Below are 14,366 nucleotides of genomic sequence, written 5' to 3'. Positions count from 1 at the left end.
GTTGAAACCTAGCACCCTAGGTCCTGTTTAGAGGTACCTGAATAGCTATGACTAGAACCAGGCCATGTGTTCACTGGTCAGTCAGCTGGGGGAAGCTGAGCAGTGTGGGTTGTTTTGGAGCTGGAGAGAGACGAGCCAGAATATCTTTGTCTCTTTGCAGCAAACTGCCGCCATCACTGGTTGATATGGACACTGGCTGTTTTGTGTTACCAAGCTGGGGACAACTCAGTTGTGTGAATGGCCAGGCTATGTGCACACGTTGCGGATTTGCCTCGGGAATTTTTTGTGTGGATTCTGCATCTTTTGGCAGAAAATGCAGGTGCGGATTTGCTGCGGATTTCATGCGTTTTTACCCCTGCGGATTTCTATAATGGAATGGGTACAAAACACTGCAGATTCGCACAAAAGTGACATGCTCCTTCTTTTAATCAGCAGCTTTTCCGTGTGGAATTTTCCGCACCATGAGCACAGCATTTTTTTTTTTGCCATTGATTTACATTGTACTGTAAATCACTTGCGGATCTGCAGCGTTTCTGCGTGGAAAAAAAATGCTGCGGATCCGCAGTAAATTCGCAACATGTGCACATAGCCTTATTGTTTAGTTAGTGCCTGGACAAGGCTAGGGATTTCATGTTTTTTCTCATTTCTGTTTAACCAGGGGGCGTGTTCTTTTTCTTCCTGAATTATGTCTTCTGCTTAAGATTGGTTAACATCATGCAGGGGAAGAAGTCACGGCCCCAGAACAGAGTCTCTAGTAACACCCCTTTAGGGTTATCATAAATTATAACCTAAACTCTACAAGACCATATCTCCACTACAGAGGTGACATGTTAAAAAATCAACTTTTTATCATGATCTAGCCAGATTAACATGCTAAAACTGGTGAAAGAGCCTCATTATTGGGTAGAAAACCCCATTATTATGCTATGTGTGCACTGGATCTTCATACATTATCTGGAATGTGGCGTAACTAGACCTCAAGTGTTACCTCTATAAATCAGTGTAGCCGCACATAATCTGCTGCAGATTGACACTTGCAAATCAGGACCCGAATGCGACAGCAAATTTGCTGTGTCTGAACTCCTGCATAGGCTACGTTCACATTTGCGTTGTGCGGGGCTGCGTCGGCGACGCACCGCACAACGCAAACAAAAACGCAACAAAACGCACGCTAAAACGCTGCGTTTTGCGACGCATGCGTCCTTTTTTGCCGAAAAATGGACGCAAAAAAAAAATGCAACTTGCTGCGTCCTCTGCGCCCTACGCTTGCGGCAAAAAAAACGCATGTGTCACAAAACATGTCCATGCGCCCCCCATGTTAAATATAGGGGCGCATGACGCATGCGTCGCCGCATCGTTGCCCGGCGCTGCGTCGGGAAACGCTAATGTGAAAGTAGCCTTAGACAATGTTCACTCAATGCAATTGTGACTTTTTTTTTTTTTTTTGCTGTAATATTTCTAAGTTGCTGTGTTGTATCGTTTCTCCTTGCGGAGAGTGACATGTTAAGCATGTCGAGGTGAGGAGACTTAAAGCCGCCATGCTCCTCTGGGAAATATGCAGATTGTCTCTTCAGAGAGGAAGAGGGCTAGAACTCTAGTGCCACCTATTGGAAGTAGCAATCATTGACTGTTAGGATTGCTGCTTCCAATAGGTGGCACTAGAGTTCTAGTCCTCTTCCTCTCTGAAGAGACAATTTGTGTTTTAACAATGATTTCAGAAAATTGCTGTAAGAGTGCAGCTTGATCGCATTGTGTGAACATGGCCTTAAGGTACCTTCACACATAACGATATTGTTAACGATATCGTTGCTTTTTGTGACGTAGCAACGATATCGTTAATGAAATCGTTATGTGTGACAGCGACCAACGATCAGGCCCCTGCTGTGATGTCGTTGGTCGCTGAATAAAGTCCAGAACTTTATTTCGTCGCTGGACTCCTCCTGACATCGCTGGATCGGCGTGTGTGACACCGATCCAGCGATGTCTTCACTGGTAGCCAGGGTAAACATCGGGTAACTAAGCGCAGGGCCGCGCTTAGTAACCCGATGTTTACCCTGGTTACCATCCTAAAAGTAAAAAAAAACAAACAGTACATACTTACCTACAGCTGTCTGTCCTCCAGCGCTGTGCTCTGCTCTCCTCCTGCACTGGCTGTGAGCGTCGGTCAGCCGGAAAGCAGAGCGGTGACGTCACCGCTCTGCTTTCCGGCCGCTGTGCTCACAGCCAGTGCAGGAGGAGAGCAGAGCACAGCGCTGGAGGACAGACAGCTGTAGGTAAGTATGTAGTGTTTGTTTTTTTTTACTTTTAGGATGGTAACCAGGGTAAACATCGGGTTACTAAGCGCGGCCCTGCGCTTAGTTACCCGATGTTTACCCTGGTTACCGGCATCGTTGGTCGCTGGAGAGCGGTCTGTGTGACAGCTCTCCAGCGACCAAACAGCGACGCTGCAGCGATCCGGATCGTTGTCGGTATCGCTGCAGCGTCGCTTAATGTGAAGGGGCCTTTAGAGTTGATTAGTAAATAGGTGAATGAGCCGTTATTCTTTTACTGTCTCCCAAAACCACCTAATAGGGCCCCTAAACTTGTTTTTAACGATTGGTTGCTGTGAAATGTAAGTAGTTAATATAAATCTTGTGGCAGAGCTTCTAACCTTCTCTCCTTTCTCGTCAGTTTGCAGTAACAGCATGGATATCCGTAATGATGTCCAGGAGCTGAAGCAGTTAGAAGACTGCGTTGTGATTGAAGGCTACCTCCAGATTCTGCTCATCTCTACTGGCAAGGCTGAGGATTTCCGAAACATGCGGTTCCCCAAGCTTACTGTTATTACGGACTATCTTTTGCTTTTCCGTGTTTCTGGCCTGGAAAGCCTGAGTGACCTCTTTCCAAATCTAACAGTCATCCGTGGTCGCAAGCTCTTATATAATTATGCCTTAGTCATTTTTGAGATGACAGACCTGAAGGAGATTGGACTGTACAGCCTGAGGAACATTACTCGTGGTGCTATACGGATTGAGAAGAACTCCGACTTGTGTTACCTTTCTACAGTGGATTGGTCGCTAGTTCTGGAGGCAGTCTACAACAACTATATTGTCGGTAATAAGCCACCAAAGGAGTGTGGTGACATGTGTCCTGGGGTCATGGAGGATAGGCCACTTTGTACGAAGACGACCATTAACAATGACTACACGCACCGCTGCTGGTCAGCAGATCATTGCCAGAAAGGTAAGAGAAGAGACTTGGAACTACATCTCATTTTCCTGCTGTATTGTCCTTTGGCAATCCAGAAGACTTGTGGTTACTAATGCTTTTACTTGAATGTTTATTTTTCCTGTACGTTTAAAGGCAACCTGTCAAGTTCAGATTCCTTATCTAGGTGAAAGCAGAGCATGATAGAGGTATTAAGTCAGGTCCATAGCATATGTCTCCGGTAGCAGTCATGGGTGAAAGGAGGAAGCGATGTTATAATTGTACTTCGTCTGCTCCGTTCCAGTCATCAGGGTGGAGCACACCAGAGGAGCCCGTGCCCCCTGTTCTCCAGCCCGTGCCCCCTGTTCTCCAGCCCGTGATCTCTTATTCTCCAGCCCGTGATCCCTTATTCTCCAGCCCGTGATCCCTTATTCTCCAGCCCGTGATCCCTTATTCTCCAGCCCGTGATCCCTTATTCTCCAGCCCGTGATCCCTTATTCTCCAGCCCGTGATCCCTTATTCTCCAGCCCGTGATCCCTTATTCTCCAGCCCGTGATCCCTTATTCTCCAGCCCGTGATCCCTTATTCTCCAGTTGTTTGACCTTTTGGTTATCGCATTCACAAGCTGAGAGGGACAGCAAGCGACTAAACGAAGGGCATGATTAGAGGTCGGACACGACTGCTCTGTGCTACCTCCCTGATTGGAAAGAAGCAGGGTATGTGCACACGTTGCGGATTTTGCAGCGGATTGGCCACTGATTCGTAGCAGTTTTCCCTGAGTTTACAGTACCATGTAAACCTATGGAAAACAAAATCCGCAGTGCACATGCTGCAGAAAATACAGCACGGAAACGTAGCGTTGTTTATTCCGCAGCATGTCAATTTTTTTTGTGCGTATTCCGCAGCGGTTTACACCTGCTCCATAATAGGAATCCACAGGTGTAAAACCGCACGTGGAATCCGCAAAAAAAAGCGGTAATTCTGCAGGTAATCCGCAGTGTGGTTTACCTGCGGATTTTCCAAAATCAGTCTGGAAAAATCCGCACCACTTTCCGCAAGGTGTGCACGTGGCATCGAGGTGCAGACCTTGCACTGATGACCTCTACCAGTTACACACATGCTCCACATGCTAATTATCACCTCTAACAGGCTCTGCTTTTGCTTACATAGGGAATCTTGGGCCAACAGGGTCCGTTTTAAGCCCATATTCACATAAGGCAGATATGTTTTTTGGGTGGAAAAGAACACCGCTTACTATGGCAAAGTGGAGGGTACTGTATTAAATCTTACACATCAGTCTAAATCAGTGCAATAACTGACCTGTGGTGCAGATTTTAACTCCACACCATGTAATTTTGTGCTGTGGATTTTCAGTGCAGATTTCTCCCTTTACAGCGTATAGGGTAAAATCCATGACCGGACAGCCGGTAAAGTGTGGATTTCACATCACACCTGCAATGGACCTTCTAAGCTGCCGTTTAGTTTCCCATTGCTGCAGTTTTTGCAGTCAAAGCCAGAAATGGGTTCAAAAGTAATAACAAAATCTAAAAGGATGTGTACATCTCCTCTCTGCTGGGTCTGCTTTGGCGCAAAAATTTCATCAAAACCTACACGTGTGAGTTTGGCAATGATAATGTTGTATCAAAAGGGATTTTAAAAGTAAATCCTGATGGGCCCATGGTGGTGTAAGAAAAATTAATACCGACCCTGCCATAATGGTGCAGCTCCTTCCCATTTGGTTCTTTGTCTCCTGGCATCATCATCCAGTGTGGATGTCCTGTGACTGCTGCAGCTAATCAGTGGCCATGCTGCAGCTAATCGGTGGCCACGGTTCTCCTGCAGTTTTCACATTCTGTCCAAATCAGAAGAAAGCGCTCTTCCTGTGAAGATGGAATGTAAAGGCTACAGCCTGTCAGAAGCTGCTGATTGGCTGCATCGCTCATGTGACTCCCCACATACTCCAGAACAGATTACAATGCCTGGAGACTGCAGGGGGCAAAGTAGCAAATGTGTAGGAGCGGGCGCCATTACACTGGGCAGGTATAGGGTTTATATATATATATATATATATATATATATATATCTATCTTGTACTGTCCTGAGCCCATTGAGGTTAACTTTTTAAAGCAGTGGACAGCCCCTTTAAGTCCCCACGCTGCAGTGTATTACTGCTATGGTTTGACTATCCACTGTAGCGGTGACTACCGCCATTCCCGTCATCATCGTCCTGCTGACCTGGCGGGTTACCTCCATGATGGTGCAGAGGTGCGGATGAGAATGGCGCGGCTCTGCTGCTGTTTACACTTCTTCTATATCTTCTGGGATCCAATGCTAATAAAAGCATGGCAGAGATCAGCGCCTCCCAGACACGGGGAGCTTTCCAGGACCTGCAGCCAGTGGCTAATTAGTCAGTTTTCTGTCTCCGCTGCCAGCATTTGTTGTTGATTAAATTGTGCAGTATATTAGCAATGAATGAATTTTCTCCCTCCTCTATCTCTGCTCTTAAAACAGTGTGTTCCTCTGCCAAACGTTTCTTAGAATCTAATTTTTTTTATTTATTTTTTTTATTGTGGCTGCAGGGAAATATTTAATTAGCCACCCGGAAAGGGGGGGGGCTCCATATCTGCTCTGTCTCATCGTCCCTGAACTTCCTGGTCTCATGTTCTGGAAATAAGCCACAATTTCGGGGGCTGTGTATTGTTTAGTTTCTTTGCCACCTTCTCTTTTGGGTTTATTATACTATAGTGAAGTGAAATCTGCTAGAGGGGTCTGGTTTTCTGCTCCCCCTTCGGGATGTCTTGGGATTTTTCTAATTCTCTTCCTGTTGGACATATATGAATAAGTTTGACAGTTGTGAGAAAACCTTAAACTTGCTACATCTTCCCCATTGCAAAACAAGGAGAAACGGAGTCAAAATATACAAAAAAAGTAAAGAAATTCCAGAAAAATACATAAATAATATTAGATTTGTATGGGTACATTATGGTTCCACCTTTTTGGGTAAGGAGGCGTTTGATATCACCCCTCCTGATGCCACACTGGACATGTTGAATGCCTCTGACCGAGAAGGACGTAGGGTTACATTTGTCCTTGTACGGTTGTTTGTACATAATGTCCTCCATTGGATTGTTTTCCTATTATTATTATTATTATTATTATTATTATGCACAGAGCAGTATCTGAACCTGAGGGTATCGGCTGATATAGATGTCTAGTGTGAATCTTTATATTGGTTACGTCCATCTTGTTGCTCCCATGGTGTCACTTTTTTCCTGACCAATTCTTCGGCCTTTTTATTCACCTATGGATCAAACCATATTGTACCCATACAAATGTAATATTTATATATTTTTCTGTAATTTTTTTGTTAAATTATTTTTTACATTATTTAGTATATTTTGACTCACTTTCTCCTTGTTTTTCTTGTTGTTGTGAGTCATATACTATGTGGGTACATTAATATTTTGGAACTGGAGTTCCTGTTTAATTTTCCCCATTGCGTTGGATGTTTGCTGTGTTTTTGGTAACTTAAGGCACTGACGGCAGATGTCACCGGACAGGAATGATTTCTGTGTAAATATCACGGTCCGCCGCCCGTCATTGACTTTGTGTTGTGTTTGTGTGATAATCTGGCCATACATACAAGCCAATATCCTGAAGACCGTCTTGTATTGGGCTGGATCATCCAGTTGTACCTGTCACCTGCACGCCAAACCATTGGGAACAGGTCCCAATAATTGCCCTACCAAGGGTTCATTTTTGTCTCAATATTGAGCCAGAGGACCAACAATTTTGTAATATTTCATTACTAAAATCTTGAATAGCTTTGAGTATTACGGGCTTTATTTCCAGGAGTGCTTATGAATTTCTGAAGGTATTGGGGATTTTACAGTTCATTGCCTCTTGAGCACTGAGTGATACTGTGGCACTGCAAGTCCCAGATGTGCAAAGATGGAAATGTCAATCTACAACAATTAGTAGTGAAATAACAATAGCAATTAGGTGGGTGCATGGGAAGGATGACACAACCCTGGTTACACAAAGGTACAGAAGATTTGCTGGGTGGATGACGAGGTAAAATTGCTATGGGGGAACACCCAAAAGAACTTTTCACCCCTGAGATCCCCCTACTCCACTGGCACACAGACAGATATAAGGACCCATGTGCAGGGATAATATATGGGCTCTTTGCTGTCCAATTCATCAAAATGCACAATTCCACCTACTGTGGAGGTGGCCCCCATATCTCTCGGGCCCATGTGCAGCTGCCCAGGTTACACCAATAGTATGTCCGTCTCTGCCCTACTTCCATGTCCTGATCCAAGAAGCTTGGTGTGGTGGAGGGGTAAGGATCCTGTTATTTCACACTGGCTTGAGGCTATGTGCACACGTTTGCGGATTATTTGCGTTTTTTTAGCGTTTATGCGCTATAAAACCGCAAATAATCTGCATACATTAAGCATCCTATCATTTTTAATGAAATCCGCAATTTCTGTGCACATGATGTGCGTTTTTCCGCATGAAAAACGCATTGCGGAAAAATAATGAACCTGCTCATTAATTTTGCGTTTTTTTCGCGGTTTTCCCACTGTCTAATGCATTGGGAAATGTCCGGAAAAAAACGTGCAAAAACCGCGTCAAAACCGCGCAAAAAAAGCGCAAAAAACGCATGCGGTTTTCTTGCGGAAATCTGCCAGAAATGTCCGGATTTTCACAGGACTTTTCTGCATGAATTCCTGAACGTGTGCACATAGCCTTACACACAGAGTGAGCATCTACTGTATGAATTTGCAAGCCCTTTCCACTGTGTATTTTTCTGAAAATCTGCAACAAAGTCCTCGTGTTACCTGCATGCAATGTAGATTATTTATAATTTGTCACTTATTTTTGACCCAAAATGTCCAAAATCCATGTAAATTCTGACACGTGTGAACTAGGGCTGTGGAGTCGGTATAAAATGGACAGACTCCTAAAATGTATAATAAATTGGGTTCAGTAGTTCAGGGCAGGATGTTTTGTAAATGTTTTCAGAATTTGGAAAAGTTATGGAATGTTCTATTAATGTCTGTTCTGTTCCTGATCTAAGGATCTGGGCTTTTAGTTGCGATGAATCTGTGCTGCACTTTATGCACATGCTCAGTAGTGACCAGTGCTGTGGGGTTGTAGATGAGATGAATCTGTGCTGCACTTTATGCACATGCTCAGTAGTGACCAGTGCTGTGGGGTCGTAGATGAGATGAATCTGTGCTGCACTTTATGTACATGCTCAGTAGTGACCAGGGCTGTGGGGTCGTAGATGAGATGAATCTCTGCTGCACTTTATGTACATGCTCAGTAGTGACCGGTGCTGTGGGGTCATAGATTAGATGAATCTGTGCTGCACTTTATGCACATGCTCAGTAGTGACCAGTGCTGTGGGGCGTAGATGAGATGAATCTGTGCTGCACTTTATGCACATTCTCAGTAGTGACCAGTGCTGTGGGGTCGTAGATGAGATGAATCTGTGCTGCACATTATGTACATGCTCAGTAGTGACCAGTGCTGTGGGGCGTAGATGAGATGACTCTGTGCTGCACTTTATGTACATGCTCAGTAGTGACCAGTGCTGTGGGGTCGTAGATGAGATGAATCTGTGCTGCACTTTATGTACATGCTCAGTAGTGACCAGTGCTGTGGGGTCGTAGATGAGATGAATCTGTGCTGCACTTTATGCACATTCTCAGTAGTGACCAGTGCTGTGGGGTCGTAGATGAGATGAATCTGGGCTGCACTTTATGTACATGCTCAGTAGTGACCAGTGCTGTGGGGTCGTAGATGAGATGAATCTGTGCTGCACTTTATGTACATGCTCAGTAGTGACCAGTGCTGTGGGGTCGTAGATGAGATGAATCTGGGCTGCACTTTATGTACATGCTCAGTAGTGACCAGTGCTGTGGGGTTGTAGATGAGATGAATCTGTGCTGCACTTTATGCACATGCTCAGTAGTGACCAGTGCTGTGGGGTCGTAGATGAGATGAATCTGTGCTGCACTTTATGTACATGCTCAGTAGTGACCAGTGCTGTGGGTCGTAGATGAGATGAATCTGGGCTGCACTTTATGCACATGCTCAGTAGTGACCAGTGCTGTGGGGTCGTAGATGAGATGAATCTGGGCTGCACTTTATGCACATGCTCAGTAGTGACCAGTGCTGTGGGTCGTAGATGAGATGAATCTCTGCTGCACTTTATGTACATGCTCAGTAGTGACCAGTGCTGTGGGGTCGTAGAGGAGATGAATCTGGGCTGCACTTTATGCACATGCTCAGTAGTGACCAGGGCTGTGGGGTCACAGTTGGGGAGATTGAGGAGTTGGAGGTTTGGTTCAGCCCTGATGTGAACTGTGCCTTTTTTAAAGAAGTTTTCTGCTACGGTGACAATTATGACCTATCCTTATAAATACTAGGAAGACTGACTATATTGTGTGATTATTATGTGGACGCACCTTACTTATTAACAGTACATTACTGCCCTCCCCATATTTTAATGGCTCCTGTGAAGTGAGGGTAGTAGAGTGCACATGCTATAGGGACATGAGTTGGTCCTATCACAATCCTCGCAGCACGTTCTTTGTTGTCACCCTATTAATATCACCAGAGTAAAGTGGTGATGCGCTGCTGGTTACTGCCGGCTGCTGCATCGCACATCCGGTGTCTGCGATTTACTGCAGTGCCTGTTAATAGAAGCCAGTGCATCGGTACTTGGGTTATAAGAACCGAAATCTCTGTACTGCAGAGTATATGGAGATGGAGCACTATAGCTAGCCGAACATCACTGCTCCTCTGTGGGGCCTGATCGCTGGCTCCGGAGAGGTGACACCAGAGGAGGCGCCTTATCATTTGTAGACTTGCTTTTCATTGGGATGTGTACTAAGGCATATAAACCCTAAAGTGAGCTGTGGACCCTATGCTCAGGATGGATGCCAATGTGTATGGGGGGCATTAGTGACCTTTCACATAGATGCACAGTGAACACGCTGGTGATTGGAGGTGACATAGTGACCCTATGTCTTTGCGATGTGGAATCGCACCAGCCGTGTGGCTGCGATATGGACAGATACTTTATTCTTTTTGCTTGGCAATTGACGTATGGTGAGAATTTTCATAGTGTCCCCATAGCGCCCCATTTCTGGGATTCGTGCTGATCTAGGAAAGCGTGGTCTTCTATGTATTCCGTTTACCTCTGCCAGAATGCAGAAAGGAGCAGTGAGGAGAGGCCAGTCCCCGCAGGACCGTCCCAGCCCCGGAGGAACTGGTGAGCCACCTGATTCCATGGAAAGCTCTTCATTAGTCTTTCTGGGTGTGGGGCATTGTGAGGGGCCCTGCGCCTGCCTGTTCTCCACAACACCTTTTGTTAGGACATTTTTATATGGCTGGCTTTGATGTTTGCTGCGGGAAGTTCAATGTTCCCTATTCATCTGTGTATCCTGTAAGGCTCGGTAATCAGCCTCCGGGCTGTAAACTCTGCTGGGGAGAGGTGGAGGGAGTGCAAGGACCAGGGACTTCCACAAGTACACAATGTTAATAGTGTATGGGGGTGGAAGCATTCAGCCATTAAAGCAACTTTTTTTGTAGGCACTCCCCTATGGTGCCTGCACAGAAGCAAAGATATCAGTGTTGCTGTATTTCCTCTATATGTATCGGCCCTGTTGTACTGTGAGAATGGTGGCCCACGCGGAATACCGTACATCACAGCCCTAACCCATGGCCGGCTTATAGGATGGCCCCTACAATACTAGTAGTAATCTTCTTGTGTCTAGCCTTTTTAGGGCTCTGTAGACTTGCTGACACTGATGGTGAACCCAGGGATGGGCAGGTGCTCAGCTGTGCAGCTGTTGCTGAATGATCTCCCCATGATAAGTCATCCACAGTATGGGTGGTGGAGCGTCCTGATGTAGGGTGCACAGCCGCTGGAATGTCCGCGCACCACCGCATGTGCTATGGAAGGTGTCACACCCTGCTCATGTCTAGAAAGGGCTCATCTCTGGATCATCTTCTTAGGCTGCTGAGGGCTGTGTATTTTTTTAGCAATTTACACTGTTTATAGCATAGAAGAATATTGTGTAGCGTTCTTTGCTTCGCTGTGCCCTGCACCCTGCAGCTGCTGCGGTGGGCTTTGAATGTAATTTCCTTCCCCTTCTGGCAGCTATCAGTATACCGCTGTAGTATAGGAATCTTCTCGCTTATACTTCTATGGCAGTGCCAAGGCTCGGCTCCTCTCCTGACGAACAGGCAGAATGCCGTTTTCTATTGGCTGCGGTGTAGTGAACAGAGGGCATTATGCAGAGAAGGGACTGAGCATGTGTGTCCGTTGGCACGCGGCTCATTAGGTGGACGTGCACCGTGCTGGAGGCTGTGAACACCAGGTGGCGCTGTATGGTGTAAGAAGATTTCAGAACTTATCCCTTTTTTAAAAAAAAATAATTTTTGCAACAAATCTGATAGTTATTGGCCGAACAACCCCAGTAACATTCACGTTCTTTCATTTCTGGTTTAGAAGGGTAGCGAGTCATATAATACAGAATACTAGAGGTGTTTATGCAGCGGCCCGATACATGTGCACTTCTTATCTCTGCGCACATGGTTTTTAGCCGGTTGCTGGTTTAGTTAAGCATTATTCATACTTTTTTTTTTTTTTTCAATTTTGGATAATTGATTTGTATCTGTGTTTGGCTCCCGTAGCAGAGAATGGGTTAATTGATATATAATTGGCCGGGAATATTTGTCGGCTTAGTCATGTCGGGAGGGAGGCAGTGGGTAGAGAACTAAAATCCCACAAGCCCCAGCCGTTAGAAGCCCAGTGGGCAGTGCTTGTCATCCCGAAGGAATGCAAGTGTGAACAAAGCCGAGAGATTCTTTGCCCAAACAGCTCCAGACGTCAGGCAGGGCGTGATCCTCCGGGCAGATGGGTCGTCTCCATCGCTCTCCGGCTCCCCAGTGTAAGCCGTACTCTGGTCAGGGAAAGGTTAAATGGCGTTGTGGAGCTTATGTTCCCCTTATGGGGTCACCTTTGTCCATCCGGGCCACGGTTTGCCCAGCGTGACCCTTCTGTAATCAGTTTGTGATGTTTCGTCTGATTCCATTTGCATCAGCCCAGCTTTCTGTTTTCTTACAGATCTGTAGAAAGTAACGGCACTTTCTAGAAATAGGGAAAAGCGACTGAGCGAGCAAAAGAGGTCAGGCTGCTGGGGAATCCTAATCGATAGCACTGATGAGAGCCGGAGCTTTGTGTCTCGGGGCCCGCGGTATTAATAACGCCGCTGCGGACAGCGCTCTGTCTATTATGGAGTGTGTGGTTGGGATATTTCTGAAGCGGAGGCACGCTGACTAGGTGCTGCTGCCCGCCTATACCCCTGTGTGTATGTATAGCAGTAGTACGGGGTTGCACCGGACAGGAATGTCACGCGCCGCTCGCGCAGGAGGTGTTTGCCGCGTTGCATCAGATGGAATTCGAAGGCCGGCCAAAATCTGCAGCATCTGCTTGGCTCCCGTAGCACGGCGAAGATTAAAAAAACTCGCAGGCCTGCCGAGGAAAACTTCCCGTTTGTAGAGAAACCTCCGAGCTGAGCCTGTGCGATGCAGCATCTAAGCTGTAAGGCAGAGCTGCCGATAAATCCATGGGACCTGGGGGTTCCAGCTTCTTATTTTTTAATCTGTTATTTTAGCTCTTTATCAAATTGGTTCCCCCAAGAGTTTATACAAAGGGGGTCTGTACAGGCACATGTATGGCCATATAGAGGACAGAATCGGCCGTCTAGCCAGCAAACTGTTTACACTCTAAAAATATCCATGGGATCACATTTTGGCCTGCAGGGTAAAATGTCCGATTGCTGCAGCATTTTGGTCTTGAAGGATCTTGGGGTCTATTTTAGTGAAACAAAACAAATTTTCCTTTTTACCCTCAGTTTAAAAGCAGTCACCGAACGATGTAGACAGGGGTGTAGATTTGCCTCCCCTTTGAACACTTTGACTATTGGTGGGACTGTATATTCGATCCACGGTTCATCCACAGATTTTTCCTTATAAAAGGAACACCTTAAGATATGTTGGTTCCTTTGGTTAATACCATCATCAGCAGGGCTGTGGAGTCGGAAAGCCAAACCTCCGACTCCTCAATTTCCATGACAGTCTCCGACTCCACCAAAATGGACTCCGACTCCACAGCCCTGGTCATCAGACGAGATTTTTATAAAGTGTGTGGACTATATTGCTGTGTAACACTGCTGTAAAAAAAAAAAAAAAAGTTTGGCGTAATTTTGTTTTAGGGATCTCGTTTAATTCACGGTCTTTTCAACAAACTTTGCATAAAGGAATAGTGTGGGTGAATATAAGAAACTTTGTAATATCGTAGATCAGAGAATTCTGCTTATTTCTCCACTTAAGAGCCATTTATTCCTCTCTGCCTCCTGAACTCATCAATAACTGTGAAAACACCACTCCAATCCATCTTGGATAAAGCAAAACAGACTGCTAGGACAGCAAGGTGTGCGGTTTCACCCCCTGTACTGTTCTCTATGGGACATGTGGACGGGGAGTGAGATCTAAATGGTATAATTTCTCCTTGTGGAGAGTGACATGCCTAGCATGCCAGGGTAAGGAGGCTTATAAGCCATGAAATGCTCCTCTGGGAAATTGAATATGCAAATTCTCTTCAGAAAGTAAGAGGGCTAGAACTCTAGTGTCACCTATTGGAAATGGCAATCCTAAAAGTCAATATTGACCCTTGCTGTGTGACTTGGACTAATGCTGATGGGGAATTTAAATTGTGAGCCCCATTGGGGACAGTGATGATAATATATGTAAAGCGCTGTATATACGCAAAGCATTTAAAAAAAAAATATAGTGCAGTAGCTTCATTACAGTGCTGGAGTCACATCCACACTGCTCAGTACGTATAATGTATATATCTGTCTTAAGGACAGTCTACTCCCAATAGCTCAGTGATGGCTGAAAATGGAGATAAAACCCGTAGAACCTGAAGCTCAACAATAAATGCAAGCCCCCGCTTGTATACTTATAGGAATGGGTAGAAATGTGGTCTTTAGGATAAGGCATCTCCAGACTCTTCCTAAACCATAGGTGCCTTCCCTTTACCTATTGGAAATGTGTGTTGTCTAGGCTCATAGGGAGGCGGTTCTCAGGTT

At 45.6% G+C, this 14,366-nt stretch overlaps 1 protein-coding gene across 2 annotated transcripts in view; it reads left to right on the top strand.

The window, feature by feature from the left end:
• IGF1R (insulin like growth factor 1 receptor) overlaps window positions 1-14,366 on the top strand; it is a 202,734-nt gene that overhangs the window by 30,113 nt on the left and 158,255 nt on the right. For both annotated transcript variants that reach the window (XM_069766284.1, XM_069766285.1), the window contains exon 2: window positions 2,671-3,222. In XM_069766284.1, coding sequence (XP_069622385.1) covers window positions 2,671-3,222 — 552 coding nt within the window. The remainder of the gene's footprint in view (window positions 1-2,670; window positions 3,223-14,366) is intronic.

The sequence above is a fragment of the Ranitomeya imitator genome, chromosome 4, assembly GCF_032444005.1.
Source record: "Ranitomeya imitator isolate aRanImi1 chromosome 4, aRanImi1.pri, whole genome shotgun sequence".
Taxonomy (NCBI): domain Eukaryota; kingdom Metazoa; phylum Chordata; class Amphibia; order Anura; family Dendrobatidae; genus Ranitomeya; species Ranitomeya imitator.
This window is presented reverse-complemented; position numbering and strand designations above follow the sequence as displayed.